Source organism: Microcaecilia unicolor, chromosome 14 (assembly GCF_901765095.1).
Source record: "Microcaecilia unicolor chromosome 14, aMicUni1.1, whole genome shotgun sequence".
Lineage (NCBI taxonomy): Eukaryota > Metazoa > Chordata > Amphibia > Gymnophiona > Siphonopidae > Microcaecilia > Microcaecilia unicolor.
The window spans coordinates 35,168,919-35,185,673 of NC_044044.1; the positions used below are offsets into that span (position 1 = coordinate 35,168,919).

Here is a 16,755-nt window from a genome sequence, read left to right on the forward strand (position 1 = left end):
AAGTATTTGATCCCTTGCTGATTTTGTAAGTTTGCCCACTGACAAAGACATGAGCAGCCCATAATTGAAGGGTAGGTTATTGGTAACAGTGAGAGATAGCACATCACAAATTTAATCCGGAAAATCACATTGTGGAAAGTATATGAATTTATTTGCATTCTGCAGAGGGAAATAAGTATTTGATCCCCCACCAACCAGTAAGAGATCTGGCCCCTACAGACCAGGTAGATGCTCCAAATCAACTCGTTACCTGCATGACAGACAGCTGTCGGCAATGGTCACCTGTATGAAAGACACCTGTCCACAGACTCAGTGAATCAGTCAGACTCTAACCTCTACAAAATGGCCAAGAGCAAGGAGCTGTCTAAGGATGTCAGGGACAAGATCATACACCTGCACAAGGCTGGAATGGGCTACAAAACTATCAGTAAGACGCTGGGCGAGAAGGAGACAACTGTTGGTGCCATAGTAAGAAAATGGAAGAAGTACAAAATGACTGTCATTCGACAAAGATCTGGGGCTCCACGCAAAATCTCACCTCGTGGGGTATCCTTGATCATGAGGAAGGTTAGAAATCAGCCTACAACTACAAGGGGGGAACTTGTCAATGATCTCAAGGCAGCTGGGACCACTGTCACCACGAAAACCATTGGTAACACATTACGACATAACGGATTGCAATCCTGCAGTGCCCGCAAGGTCCCCCTGCTCCGGAAGGCACATGTGATGGCCCGTCTGAAGTTTGCCAGTGAACACCTGGATGATGCCGAGAGTGATTGGGAGAAGGTGCTGTGGTCAGATGAGACAAAAATTGAGCTCTTTGGCATGAACTCAACTCGCCGTGTTTGGAGGAAGAGAAATGCTGCCTATGACCCAAAGAACACCGTCCCCACTGTCAAGCATGGAGGTGGAAATGTTATGTTTTGGGGGTGTTTCTCTGCTAAGGGCACAGGACTACTTCACCGCATCAATGGGAGAATGGATGGGGCCATGTACCGTACAATTCTGAGTGACAACCTCCTTCCCTCCGCCAGGGCCTTAAAAATGGGTCGTGGCTGGGTCTTCCAGCACGACAATGACCCAAAACATACAGCCAAGGCAACAAAGGAGTGGCTCAGGAAGAAGCACATTAGGGTCATGGAGTGGCCTAGCCAGTCACCAGACCTTAATCCCATTGAAAACTTATGGAGGGAGCTGAAGCTGTGAGTTGCCAAGCGACAGCCCAGAACTCTTAATGATTTAGAGATGATCTGCAAAGAGGAGTGGACCAAAATTCCTCCTGACATGTGTGCAAACCTCATCATCAACTACAGAAGACGTCTGACCGCTGTGCTTGCCAACAAGGGTTTTGCCACCAAGTATTAGGTCTTGTTTGCCAGAGGGATTAAATACTTATTTCCCTCTGCAGAATGCAAATAAATTCATATACTTTCCACAATGTGATTTTCCGGATTTAATTTGTGATGTGCTATCTCTCACTGTTACCAATAACCTACCCTTCAATTATGGGCTGCTCATGTCTTTGTCAGTGGGCAAACTTACAAAATCAGCAAGGGATCAAATACTTATTTCCCCCACTGTATATAGCATGAACTGTTCCACGTATGTGATGTTCCATCTAGGTTGCCATGTATGTATGCATCTTAACGCAACATCATTTATAATTTTGTTACCCGGAAATGGCAACCGCCACTACGGCAAATGTAAGCCACATTGAGCCTGCAAATTGGTGGGAAAATGTGGGATACAAATGCTACAAATAAATAAATAAAAATAAATGACCTTTCCTCTCTCATTTCTCCCTACATTCCTCCCCGTGAACTCCGCTCTCTGAGCAAGTCTCTCTTGTCATCCCCCTTCTCCTCCGCCACTAACTCCAGACTTCGTTCCTTTTATCTTGCTGCACCTTATGCCTGGAACCGTCTTCCCGAGCCCATACATCTAGCTCCATCTCTACCTGTTTTTAAATCTATGCTGAAGGCTCACCTTTTCAGTACTGTCTTTGGCTCCTAGCCGCTACTCATTGCCCTCCTCCTCCCCTGTTCCTCTTTACCCTGTAATTCCCTTGCCCTTAATGTCTTGTCTGTCTGTTTTACCTAGATTGTAAGCTCTTTGAGCAGGGACTGTCTCTCTATGTCAAATGTTCAGCGCTGCGTGCATCTGGCAGCGCTATATAAATGCTACTATTAGTAGTAGTTTCTGCCAGGTACTTGTGACCTGTATTGGCCACTGTTGGAAGCAGGATACTGGATTAGGTGGACCATTGGTCTGACCCAGAGCAGGAGAGCTCAGCTGTTCCTTCCTCCTGGGACATTGCTGTGCTGCAGGTGCAGGGCTGGCAGGCACACGATGAGGGGGTCCTCCTTGGGGAAGATGCAGATGCTGTGTAGATCTCTAGGGCACTGGCAGCTCAGATCTGGGAGAACATTTGTCACCAGATAACCTCTTGCTTCCCAAGAGGCTGCTTATATTCAGTTCTTGGAAGAAAGTGTGTGAACAACATTGCTATTTGTTCCAGATGTTTTGGGTTTCTGGGGTACTATCCTTGTTGTGTACACACAGCTTCTTGAGGCAATAAAGCCCAAAAGTTGCATCACTCCAGTAAGCCTTAAGCATCTTCCTCGCTGCTCAGTGGTCTTGACAATTCAATCTACAGGATGAGAGTTTCACCTTGCCAGGCTCTATATTGTAGAGCTATGTAGGGGTTTCACTGGTTTATTAGAAATTCCCTCTTTCAAGGTAATCAGATTGGAAAAATATTGTTCTACAATCTTTAAAGTAATTGTATCCAAACTATGGAATAATTTAGCGCTTAATTTGCAAACAATGAAGAAGGTGGACTTATAAAACGAATTGAAAACTAAGTTCCGATTCTATTTCGGAGTACTGCAGATCTTTGGTTAATCTGAGGGACTGAATGAGAGATTTATACATTTTATTTTGGAACATTATGTTAGGTATTTTATGTCATGTAAGTATTATGTATTTTCATTATGAATGTTTATTTATGAGCCGCCGAGTACATTAGGATCATGTGGGATATAAATAAATACATAAAGGTCACATCACTGGGGAATAAGGGGAGGGTGTATCAAAGAAGTGGGGTGTAGAGGGAGTGTGAAGAAGGTCACAGCACTGGGGAACAAGGAGAGGGTATATTGGGGAAAGCAGATTAAGCCAGCTGCGTCATCAGGAAAGCTTCCAGTGCCCTGCTCCGGGACAGAGAAAAGATCAGAGCATGGACAGTACAGTTGCTCCTGAGAATCTTTATTACATATGGCTCACACATTCAGTTTTCAAATATCTGAAGACGTGGAATACCGTTAAATGTTAAATATCCCAAATTCTAATCAAGATAAAAATTCAAGTGCAATTTCATAAAAAAACAGCAGCAAATACATGCAAAAAAAAAAAAAACCAAGATAAAATCTAAAGAGTCCCTGAGCTCTGTACTCCCTGGAAAGTTCCTTTTCCCGTATTTCTTGCCCACAACTCTCTCTAAAGATGTAACTAGGATCCCTTCAGGCCATATCCCAGCTTCCTTCTGTGCATTCCTTGGAGGTTTCTGTTTCCATGCAGACTTGGGAAATCTTTGCTTAACCCTTGACATGAACAGGGATCTGCTTCTTGGATACTGCTGGGTAACTGTGACCTGGACTGGATGCTGGACTTGCTGGACCTTTGGTCTGAAGTGGTTTGGCACATTTTACGTTCTAGCCTCCTGCCCTACTGTAGATTTCTGTAATCATAGATTCAGTGCATAAGTTGTCTGAAGCAGCATTAACTCTTTCACCGGGTCCTTGTTCGTTGATTCTCATCTGAAGGTAGCTCGATTGTCAGTGCAGAAGCCTTGAAACTTTCACATCACTGATGTGTGAAGAAAAAGGCTGTGAGTGAAAACTGAAATCTGATTAATGAGACAGAAACCAATTCCTTCACAGTGCTCACAGAATGTAAAAATGACAGACAGGGACAAAGGAGGGAGAGAGAATTGTGAGAAACGAGGCAAGAGATGGGAATGGGTGACAGAGAATGGGAGGCAGAAAAAAGTGAACCATCACCAAGAGATGACAGAAGAGAGACACATTCCTTGGCAGTTTCAGGGTCCAGAGCATAGGAGCCAACTTTTCTAAATTAGTGGGATACTAAACTCAACACATGAGAATTCTCTCTGGTCACAATAAAGGAATTTGGGGGTGTTCAAGCACCCACGGCAGCCCGAGATTGTACGTATGGTCTATAGGGGGTTTTTTTCCTAAGAAACCTTAACCCATTTCTGTGGTTTGGGCAGTAAAATCTACAGGTATAAACCATACCTGTGAACTGGGCAGAGGAAATATGTGAGAAATGAATCCCCCGTGTGTATCCCTCCTCCATCCCTGACCCAACACACACTTTTCCTGTAGCAAAATCCACCTCCCTGTGAAATTAAGCAGCCAGACTTAGTGCAAAAGGAGGAAGCCATTTACTGGGTGAAAAGCACTTGTAGAAAAGAAGCTTTTCTTGGGACATGGACAGAAGTGAACTTCCATCTGATTTCAAATGTGTGCTTGCTCAATAATAGGTGATCAGTACATGCAGGGATTTCACAACGAAACTGCGCATACGTCACCTCCCTGATCTTCCTGCATTCCCAGCACCACCTACTTGTGACATAGCCAAATTTATGCTCCTGTTTTAGCCCACACTGGTTAGGGAGGAGATTTTAAACACAGCAATCCAGACTAGTAAATCATTATTAAACCAACCTCCAGTTCTGCAGTCACTCCCTACCTGCACTAACAACTCCCAACAATGAGTACAGAGCAGAACTAGCATCTTTCTTACTCCATCCTCACCATACCTTCAAGAATATTCAAATTCAGCCATTACTTCAGCAACTGCCCCAGATTCTGTGATGCAATACAAAACTCAGGGGTGTAGCTACCATTGAGTAAGCCTGGCAAAGTGCCCAGAGCTGCTCAATGGAAGGGGCCACCTGCAGCTGAAACCTCCTTTCCTCTCCACCATCTTTCCAGATCCTCACCCGCCTGCCAGACCTCCAAGGGCTGCAGCGGGTTGTGGCAGAAACAGTGCTGAAAGCTGCCTCTCTCTGGCTGGAGGAGCCTTTCCTCTGCATGTCCTGCCTCTCTGATGTAATTTCCTGTGGGCGGGACATGCAAAGGAAAGGGTCTGCAGGCCAGAGAGGCAGCTTTCAGTACGCTCTCTGCCACAACCACCGCAGCCTTTGAAGGACTGGGGGGAGGGGCAGGTGACAAGCTGGAGAGATGCCGGACCTGGGGGTGGAGAGAAGAGAGAACTGGACCAAAAGAAAGCAGGAGGAGAGGAGGCAGATACTGGACTGGGGAGGTAGAGAGAGATTGAGACCCCTAGGAGGGAGGGGGTAAGAGAGAGAGAGACTGAGGCCCTGAACCAAGAAGGGAGAGAGAGAGAAAAAGACACCCTGGCCCTACAAGGGAGAGGAGGGAGAGAATGAGAAACACTGGACCAAGAAGGGGGAAGGGGGGAGAGAGACCCTTGACCAAGGAGGGAGGGAGAGAATGAAGAGATGCTGAACCATGGAGGAGGAGGGGAGGTCATGAGGTGCAGGAAAAAGGGAAGAGGAGAAAAAGTGGGGAGGGACAGGGAGACAGAGAAGAGATGCTGGGCATGGAGGGAGCATAGAGACAGTGACACCGAGAAGCAATGCTACATATAAGGGGAGGGATATTGACACAGAGGGAGATGTTGGTCAGAGTAAGATGAGGACACAGAGAATTGATTTTGGACAGGGACACAGAGGGGGAAGACACTGGACAGGACGGATAGGGCTGCAGAGGAGAGATGGTCAATGGATATAAAGAGAGAAGAAATGCCAAAAGGATAGGAGATCCTGTAGAGCGTTAAGAAAATAGAGAAGCAGGAGACACTGAGACTCAAGCAATGCTCAGACAAAAAAAAAGGTTGAAAGAAGTATATTATGTTTAAATATTGTAATACGTGAGCTTTGGGAAATGATCAGCTCTGGTATCTTGCATTTCCTCTGACATTTTCTATATAGGTCTGGAATGTGTTTGATTTTTGCAAAGCTTGTTTACTGGAGCTCTGAAAGGGTTCTCTCCCTCCCCCCCCCCCCCAACCACCTTTGGAGAGACGGCGTTATAGGGTCCCATCTCAGTTGTTCGGCCTTAGAACACTAAGGCACTTTCTGAAAGGATAAAACAAGTGGGAATGGACCAAATACCCGCAGATAAATTCCATGCCGGCGCAGAATACTGGAACTTAGTCAAGGACGCAGAACATAGACCGACTCACCAAATACAGAATAAAGGGCCACAAATTAGAAATAGAAATGTGCAGACGAAACCTGAACTGGAAACCCCAAGAAGCCAGGTTATATATGCAAAACCAGAACCAAGAAATGCATTTCCTCCTGTACTGTGCAAAATCCAAAGAAAGAAGAGATACACATTTACCACAGAGCAGAGAGAGAAAATTAAAGACTTCCCACAAAAGAATGAGCAGGAAAAACTGTCTAATCCTGGGGAAAGAGGAGAAACAACAGCTGGAGCAGCAAAATCTGTGGGATCCTGAACCCAGGTTAGAAGCAGAAATGCTAAGAGAGAAGAGATTCACATTTCCCAAAGAGCAGAGAGAGAAAAATCAAAGACTTTAATAAAAAAGAATGAGCAGGAAAACCTGTGTCTAATCCTGGGGAAAGAGGAGAAACAGCAGGTGGAGAAGCAAAATCTGTGGGATCCTGTCTCCAAGCAGAACCATAGAAGAGAGAATCCGCATTAGAACAGCATCAGAACTGGGGACCTATCTGTGGGATTTCACTTCTGCACTTTGAAATTCTTTCCCTGCTTTGCTTTATTACTTTAGGGACAAAATAACAGACTGTAAGGCCCAGAGAATTTCCTGAGAGAACAAAATGGGAGAGAGAAATAGAGTTAAGAGAGTCACAGGAGAGCACAGATTCCTGCCTCAGCTTCGAACTGTTCTGTCTGTACTGATCAGTTGTTGGTCTCTTCTGGCTCTGGTTCTCAGAAACTGCAGTGCAAGAACCATTGGTACTTTTTCATTGACCTCGGTGACTGGAGCTGTTAGACTTCACTGAAAAGAAAGGATTGAAAAAGAAGCTGTCACCATAAATCTCCTTTACAGTCTTGAAGATCTAAACATGTATTCTCTGGAGGACAGGAAAGAGATGAGACATTTTAAATACTTCTATGGTATAGACACACAGGAGTGATCTCTCTCAGCAAAAAGGAGGTTTTGTATTGAGGGGTCGTAAGATAATGGTGAAAGAGGATAGACTCAAGAATAATCTAAGGAACTATTTCTTTACAGAAATGGTTGTAATAGCCTCCCTAATGGAGGTGGCAGAGATGACGATGACCTCAATTCAAGAAACTATGAACAGACTGGATGGCCTGTGGAAGACTTTATCTGACGTCATCTACTATATTACAAGCACCGAGGATCTTGGGGGATATTGGCACTTAGCCTGGGCAGACTAAATAGGCCATATGGTCTTTTTCTGCCATCATATTCTAAGTCGCCCGATCTGTTCACTTTCAGTGTTCCCTAAATCTTTCCTTGTACTCCCCCCTTTATGCTCTCTGACTGGGTGGAGATCTGTCTGTAATAGCTGACCATAGAGCCCCCTTTTCTCATCATACTGGGTAACCCAGGGGCCCTGATCCTATGAGTCTAAGGAAGGGCCTATAATGCTGGGTATTCCAAAGTGTCTCGTATCTCTCGTGACATCTGTTAAGGAAGGTTATGAATATAGTACTTACGAGACTGAGGTAGTGCATTTCAGGTGAATGCTTCTGATTCGTCGAAGCTCCTTTCGTGTCAGTTTACGATTTGTTAATGGACCACCAGTTGTGGTATTACTTATTCCCTCCCGGAAAGGGACAAGCATAGAGCTAGCATCCCCCACTCTGTCCTTTATCAGGATAGTGTCCTCTTTAAGGGTCCTTGGAAAGTGTCTCTCATTAGGATCTGATTCTAGCTGGATTGTCAGGAATGACTGCGAGAGGGGTCCTTCATACCTCTCTGCATGTATTTGAGGCATCTCAGTGTGCTGCAGATTTGTCCAGAGACTCTCAGAAGATGGAGGACTCTGGGATAGAGACACATTCCTGATGTGGGCAGGGATCCCAGAACCATTTTTGACTCTCAGAGTGTCTCTGCTGGGTAGCACTGGTTCTTCCTCCTTCCCATGATTGATCAATGGCAAATTAGAAAGAGGGTGCTCTTCCAGGGTCTCCTGGCCCAAATCTTCCTCACCAGATGTTCTGCGGACCCACCCTTCCACATCAGAGAGATGTGAGGTGCATTCGCTACCGTCTTTAGTAGATAACGTTCTCCACTGCCTTTCCATGATTTCTGCCCTCTGCAATGTCTCCACCACCAAACTGCACCTGGGAAAAATGGAGATTGGTAAGTGATCTGTGGAGCCAGAATCCAGGCTTTCTTCCTCAGTATCGGAGAAAGGAGATGTCCCTTGGAGCTCGATATAGGACCCCATATCCGGCATGCTTCTGAATGGATGACCAGTGAGTAGCGAATCATGAGGAGAGACTGCTGTCAGCTCGCTGGAAGAGTCAGATATATGCAAGGACCTCAGGTCTAAGGCAGACAGGGCCATCCGGGGTTCTTGCTTTGACCCTAGTTGATATCTTCTCTGGTGCTGAAGCTCCGGGCACAAGAAACCCCTAGGAGAGGTGTTTTCCAGATCAGCAACCCATGAGAAAAGAACCTGGTTTCCATGGATCTGAGTCCCATATTTGTGCCCCTCATCTTTGGGCAGATCCTCCAAGCTGCTGCTGCTGCTTTTGTCTGTTCTTCTAAAACCAATGTCTGAAAGTTCATCTTCTAGGTCTGGGGCAGTGGCATCATCTGTAATTACCAGCTGTGGCAACACTGTAGAAAACTCAGAAAGACTGAGGAAGAAAGCAGATCATCAAAGAGGGGGGGGGGGGGGGGGGGAGAGAGAGAGAGAGAAACAAGAGATCTGTAATAGGCCCTGCTACCAAACCATTTTACAAGCATTCCCTCTCAGCCTCCCTCTCCCATCACTCTCTGACAAACAAAGTCTAAGCCATCTGTCTGTGTCCAGTATAACCACTGCTTTGCAGGATATCAATCATGGGGCAATTTTCACCAGCCACTTTGGGATTAAAAACTGTTTAGGTATTGTGTATCCCCATTTCTTTCCCCTGCTACATCTGCACATGGATTTCATGCTGAAAAGTATTGTCACAAGAATGCAAACAATTCAACTTAGAAGTAGAACCTTTTCAGCAGTGGATCCCTGTGGAGATTGGAAGATGGATTACTGATATTTTGAAACAAACTAAAACTCATTTATTAGCGGAGTAGGCTGGAGTTAGGATGGCAGCTGCTGGGTAAGCCTTCCACACACCAACTGTGCCTTATGTATAGAGAAAGTCCTCCCAACTCTGAGGAGAATTCAGTACAAGAGACCCCCCTCCTTTTAAGAATCCAGCAACAAAGGTAAACGTTCAGAGACTGGAGCTTCTTCAGAAGGCTTCCCAAGATTTATACCCATGACCCGCAGGTTGCAAGGTCTCACTAAATGTCACTTTTTTGCCCAAAAAATAGTCCTGGTTTGTTTTGCAGTCAGCATTTAAATGGAGACCTCCAGGACCAAAGACCCTCTGACCGGACTGTACAAGAATTGCCAAGAGCTTCTTCTGAGATGCACCTCGAAGATCTTCTCCTTGTGTGCATGGGCTGCACTACTACACAACCCCCCCCCCCCCAAAAAAAAAAAAAAAATGTTGCTGCCTTAGATAACCACCTACTCTGCCTAATGATTAAGCTGAGCCTGGAAACCATATTGTTCACTGGAAGAAAAACAGAATTATTTGTGAAGGTTCATAAAGATACGATTTACAAAGTGTCCTCATTCCACGGTTCCATTTTCAAAACACGTTAAGTGGAATCAGGCTATAGTGTTTCCCAAAGTTAAACCATACTTGAACAATTCCTGAAACCAAGAAATGAAGATGTTTCATCTGAAACTATAGGTTACCTCACATGAATTGCACAGAGAAGACCATTGTCTGATCGTTTAAATTGCAAGGGTGCTTAAACAGACATAGAGGAACTTTTCTAAAAATTGGCTAGTCCTGTAAAAGGGATCAGTGTTGTCTAAGAACGTCTCTTAAAACCTGGACTTTTATGGACTACATTTTTAAAATATAGTATTTATGAGGTTTATGAACAGAATCGCCTTCTTGTAAAATTTGGAAATATTCTGTGGTTGTATTATTTAGCCAGATCTCTTTATACTCCTTTGTAATCTTGACATAACCATCCCCCTGTCTCTTCTCTCTTCCCTAATCCTAACAGATATCTCCATGCATCCTGTGTAGGATTATGTACCCATGTAATCCTGACACGCACCTTCCCATGTCCAGTGCAGGGTCATTGCTTCGATGAGACAAGGCAGGAGAACTAGATAGTGATGGGTGACTCTGGGGATTCGGAGACATGTAAAGAGCTCGAACTTCTTTCTCATGTTTTAGAGACTCTTCAGTTTTCAGCTTTTTCAGGGTGTCCTGTTCAACATAAGCAAAGATAATAGGTTTAAACTCAACCCAGAAAACCATATAGCAATGTGGATCACTACTGTTCAGTCTCATCCAGATGTGTTTCTGTCCTTTTGGGTCATTTGATTTTACTGCTGGGCTACCAAGTGGGCCAGGATCTGATTTTTCAAACATGTATTTTGGTAACAATCTTTTTGCTTGAAGACAAATTTGTTCTGTATGTCTTTATTTGGAAATTTGTACTTTAGTTCATACTTGATTGCTGAAATTCACTGTATGTAGGACTTAGAGAACCCAAAATACACAGTAAATGACGACAGATAATAGACCTGTCCTGGTTCATCTAATCTGCCCAACAAGACAGCCAGAGCCACACTTGCCACTCTGTGCGGGTTATAGTCATTCATGCTTAAACACTCTTTGAAGGAAAAGCAGAATTAAAATGCGTCTGTTATGGTATTGTATAATCCCAGAAAGTTTGATCATGTATCAGCTCAGGGTTCTCGTTTACTCACTCTCCCTGTAAGGGAATCCATGGGACCCTTAGACCATGAAGGAGCAAAAGAGGCACTCGGAGAAGACAAGGCCATAGTGAAGAGATTAATTGAATTAATTCCTTGCTTCGGTCTTTACGGCAGAAGATGTAAGAGATCCACCTGTACCGGAAATGGTTTTCAGGGGTGACAATGCGGAGAAACTGAAAGAAACTTTGGTGAACTTGGAAGACGTACTGAGCCAAATTGGCAAGTTAAAGAGTGACAAATCACCTGGATTGGATGGCATACACCCCAGGGCACTGAAAGAACTCAAACATGAAATTGCTGATCTGTTAGTGATCTGTAACCTGTCATTAAAATCATCCGTAGTACCTGAAGATTGGAGGGTGGCCAATGCAATGCCGATTTTTAAAAAGGGTTCCAGAGGTGATACAGGACTTTACAGACCGGTAAGCCTGACTTCAGTGCTGGGGAAAATAGTAGAAACTAATATAAAGACCAAAATTATTAAATTAAATTCTTGTATATCACTAATATCCCCTTTCCAGGGTTCAGTGCGGTTTACATTCTAGGTGAGAGAAAAGCCAATAATGTTTGTGTGAGGTATGAAAACAATTAAAGACCATTGGATTAATGCAAGAGACCAAAAACATTAAAGGAAAGGATAAAGGATGATACTAGGAAGTAGAAATCATGATCTTTGGGAAGAGAAAGGTTTTTAGCCTCTTCCTGAAGTTGAGGTAGCTGTTTTCTGTTCTGATGGGAATAGGTAGAGAGTTCCATATTTTGACTCCAAGTACGGGGAATAGAGAGCTGAAAATCTTCTGATTTCGAATTGTCTTTTGAAATGGTGATGTGGCATTAGTTGTTGTTTCAGTCTGTTAGTCTGGACCAGATATAGCGAAGCAGTCCCGCCTTCTGACGTAATTTCCTCGAGGGCGGGACTGCAGAACGAACTCACGAAGGGAGGGAAGGCTAGAGACGGGGCAGGGCTTTCAAATGACGCGGCTGCTGGAACGGAGGTAAATTAAAGATTTAAAGCACCAAGGGCGGCGGGGGATGGGGCGAAGGAGAATCGCTGGACAGGGGCAGGGTGGGAGAAGAGAGAAAGGAGATACTGGGGGGGGCGCGCGCGGGCGCCAACTCATAGTCTGCAGGGGGGCGCCAGAGACCCTAGGACCGGCCCTACCGGGCCGGCATGTTTTGTGGAATGCAGTGGTATATTATAAGGGTTAATGAAAAACAAAACAGCGAAGAAGACAAAGAATGTATGAGGATGACCACACTTCAGATGTAAGTCCAAATAGAAGGTTTATTGATCGTTGAACAACCCCTTCTTCCACCTCAATCTCACTGTTTTTCCTCCTTTGAAGTCCACTCTATCCGCCTTTTCTCTCCTCTGCCTCTTCGAATAGCGGTCATTTATCGTCCCCCTGATAAGTCCCTTTCATCCTTTCTCAGTGACTTTGATGCCTGGCTTGCCTTCTTCCATGATCCTTCCTCCCCCTCTCTCATCCTTGGTGACTTTAATATTCCTGCTAATGATCCTTCCAACTCTTATATTTCCAAGTTACTCGCTTTAACGTCGTCCTTTAATCTCCAACTATGCTCCACCTCCCCCACTCATCAAAATGGTCACTGTCTTGATCTCATCTTCTCCTCCAACTGTTCACCCTCTAGTTTCCTTGCCTCCGATCTTCCCCTCTCTGATCACCATCTTATAACTTTCACACTTAAATCTCCTCCCTCCCAGTCCCGTCCTATCCTATCTAATTTATCTAGGAATCTTCACGACATTGACCCTTCATCTCTATCCTCCCATGTTTCAAACCTCCTCTCTACTGTGGCACCATCCACGTCTGTCAACGAGGCTGTTTCTTCTTACAACAATACTCTATCCTCTGCCTTAGACACTCTTGCACCTTTGATGACCCGCCCTGTAAGGCGTACAAAACCCCAACCTTGGCTGACTTCTAATATCCGCTACCTACGTTCCTGTACCCGCTCCGCCGAACGCCTCTGGCGGAAATCTCGGGCCCTTGCTGATTTCTTACACTTTAAGTTCATGCTGACCTCCTTCCAATCTGCTCTCTTACGTGCCAAACAGGATTATTATATCCAACTGACCAACTCTCTTGGCTCTAATCCTCGACTTCTCTTCACCACATTGAACTCTCTCCTCAAGGTGCCCCCTCCCCCAACTCCCCCTTCATTATCTCCTCAGACCCTTGCTGAATTCTTTCACAACAAGGTTCAAAAGATAAACCTTGCTTTCTCTACCTCACCAGCTCTCCCTCCACTAGTCCGTTCCCCTCTCTCTCCTTCCCCTCATTCCCTTTCCTCCTTTCCTGAAGTTACTATTGAGGAAACTACACTTCTCCTTTCTTCCTCAAAATGTACCACCTGTTCCTCTGATCCCATTCCCACCCACCTTCTTAATGCCATCTCTCCTACTCTTATTCCTTTTATCTGTCACATTCTCAACCTCTCACTTTCCACTGCGACTGTCCCTGCTTCCTTTAAACATGCTGTGGTCACACCTCTCCTTAAGAAGCCTTCACTTGACCCTACTTGTCCCTCTAATTACCGACCCATCTCCCTCCTTCCTTTTCTCTCCAAATTACTTGAGCGTGCTGTTCACCGCCGCTGCCCTTGATTTTCTCTCCTCACATGCTATTCTTGACCCATTACAATCTGGTTTTCGCCCTCTCCACTCAACTGAAACTGCGCTTACTAAAGTCTCCAATGACCTATTACTGGCTAAATCCAGAGGTCAATATTCCATCCTCATTCTTCTTGATCTTTCCGCTGCTTTTGACACTGTCGATCACAGCATACTTCTCGATACCCTGTCCTCACTTGGATTCCAGGGCTCTGTCCTTTCCTGGTTCTCTTCCTACCTCTCCCTCCGCACCTTTAGTGTTCACTCTGGTGGATCCTCTTCTACTTCTATCCCTCTGCCTGTCGGTGTACCTCAGGGTTCTGTTCTTGGTCCCCTCCTCTTTTCTATCTACACTTCTTCCCTTGGTTCATTAATCTCATCCCATGGCTTTTCCTACCACCTCTATGCTGATGACTCCCAAATCTACCTTTCTACCCCTGATATCTCACCTTGCATCCAAACCAAAGTTTCAGCGTGCTTGTCTGACATTGCTGCCTGGATGTCTCAACGCCACCTGAAATTAAATATGACCAAAACCGAGCTTCTCATTTTCCCCCCCAAACCCACCTCCCCGCTCCCCCCGTTTTCTATTTCTGTTGATGGCTCTCTCATTCTCCCTGTCTCCTCAGCTCGAAACCTTGGGGTCATCTTTGACTCTTCTCTCTCCTTCTCTGCTCATATCCAGCAGACCGCCAAGACCTGTCGTTTCTTTCTTTACAACATCCGTAAAATCCGCCCCTTTCTTTCCGAGCACTCTACCAAAACCCTCATCCACACCCTTGTCACCTCTCGTTTAGACTACTGCAATCTGCTTCTTGCTGGCCTCCCACTTAGTCACCTCTCCCCTCTCCAGTCGGTTCAAAACTCTGCTGCCCGTCTCATCTTCCGCCAGGGTCGCTTTACTCATACTACCCCTCTCCTCAAGACCCTTCACTGGCTCCCTATCCGTTTTCGCATCCTGTTCAAACTTCTTCTACTAACCTATAAATGTATTCACTATGCTGCTCCCCAGTATCTCTCCACACTCGTCCTTCCCTACACCCCTTCCCGTGCACTCCGCTCCATGGATAAATCCTTCTTATCTGTTCCCTTCTCCACTACTGCCAACTCCAGACTTCGCGCCTTCTATCTCGCTGCACCCTACGCCTGGAATAAACTTCCTGAGCCCCTACGTCTTGCCCCATCCTTGGCCACCTTTAAATCTAGACTGAAAACCCACCTCTTTAACATTGCTTTTGACTCGTAACCACTTGTAACCACTCGCCTCCACCTACCCTCCTCTCTTCCTTCCCGTTCACATTAATTGATTTGATTTGCTTACTTTATTTATTTTTTGTCTATTAGATTGTAAGCTCTTTGAGCAGGGACTGTCTTTCTTCTATGTTTGTACAGCGCTGCGTATGCCTTGTAGCGCTATAGAAATGCTAAATAGTAGTAGTAGTAGTAGTGAACAGGACTCACACAGCTATGTTTCGGCCCACAGGGTCTGGATCAGAAGTCTATGTTTCATGATCTTATGAGTCAATCCTTGTATTCATTAATCGATCTTATAGTAGAGTTACAGCGTCTCCTGCAGCAGGAAAAAAGTGTTCAGAATGGCACCTCTCGGCGATTTTCTAATCTCAAGACTGAACTTGGATCAAAAAAAGTAAACGGAGCAGTCGTTTGCCTTTCTTATTTAAATGGCGCCAATCCCAACGGAGTCCTGTTCAACGATCAATAAACCTTCTATTTGGACTTACATCCTAAGCGTCGTCATCCTTATACATTCTTTGTCTTCTTCGCTGTTTTGTTTTTCATTATATCTTTTGCGAAGACTTGTTTCTTCTGTTTTTTTGCATCATGTTATAAGGTTTCCCAGTGCAGATTTAACAGTTAACATGAAGAACCTATCAGGAAACAGGATATGTTATCTCTGTGATACATTGTACCATACTTTGTATTACCTCTGTGATACATTGTAACATACTTTGCACTGTCTCTGTGATACTTTGTAACATACTTCGTATTGTATCTGTGATACTTTGTACCATACTCTGTAAGCCGCACTGAACCTGCTATCGAGCGGGGAAAGAGCGGGGTATAAATGCTAGAAATAAATAAAATATCCTCACTGAAATTTGGCCATCTGTTTTGTATAGAAGATAGAACAGTGTGGAAAAATTAGCGCACAAAATAGAGTTTATAACTGCTTTTTCTACCAGCTACAATAATTTTTGAAGCTGTTTCAGTGATATTCAATCTTTATTTCATTCATATTTATATCTACATATGGGAAGCTTTCAAATGAATTAAAATACTGTCAAGTAAAAAGCTTTTGTCCTCCACCTTTTAAGGCACTGACTGCCTATCCAACTGGAAGAACTGTAGACTTTTTACAGATGGACCATGCATGGGCAGTCCGTTATTTCTAATCTTTTGCTAGATATGGTAGAAGGGGAGTTTGAGGGGGCAGACTGGTCACAGAGGAATGAGGGAAGATATGTTGGGGAACATTCTGGCCTGGGTATGGAGGTGGTGGAAAGGGAGATCGTGGGACATGCTGGACATGGAGGTATGTGGGAGGGGAAATGGGGGGGTGGAAAGGGACATTAGGGTGACATGCTGATAATGAAAAAAATCAATGAATGGAAGAAATTAGGAAGACAGAAAAAACATGGCAAATGGACGCGAGGCCCTGGATAGCGATCTAAGAGATAAGAAGGAGCAGAGACTGGGACCATAAAGGTAGAAAAATAATTTTATTATCCATTTATTGATTGCAATGTGTCAGATTTGGGAACTGACATTTGTTATCTTTATACTTTGCACTGTACAAGGAAATGCAACTTTTTCTATTTCTCTGGCGTTGTGCTGAATGTAGAGTCTGGGGTCTTGAGCTTTCAAGCTAATTGTTGTTTACATATTGCTACTCCTTAGAATTCACTAATGGGAATTACTGTGCACCATAGGTATAAAATAGGATGTACGACATTAAGCTTTAGTGAACGGGCTCCTTACTTCCTGTGTATGTGTTTGCAGGTGT

At 44.6% G+C, this 16,755-nt stretch overlaps 1 protein-coding gene across 1 annotated transcript in view; it reads right to left on the reverse strand.

Moving 5' to 3' along the window:
* Positions 1 to 7,469: 7,469 nt before the first annotated feature.
* The window catches only part of PLEKHG6 (pleckstrin homology and RhoGEF domain containing G6), a 28,006-nt gene continuing 18,720 nt past the window's right edge, over positions 7,470 to 16,755 (reverse strand). The window contains exons 12-13 of the mRNA XM_030186867.1: positions 10,426 to 10,580; positions 7,470 to 8,936 (exon numbers count right to left, since the gene is read on the reverse strand). Of these exons, the coding sequence (XP_030042727.1) occupies positions 7,781 to 8,936; positions 10,426 to 10,580 (1,311 nt within the window). The 3' untranslated portion in view covers positions 7,470 to 7,780. The remainder of the gene's footprint in view (positions 8,937 to 10,425; positions 10,581 to 16,755) is intronic.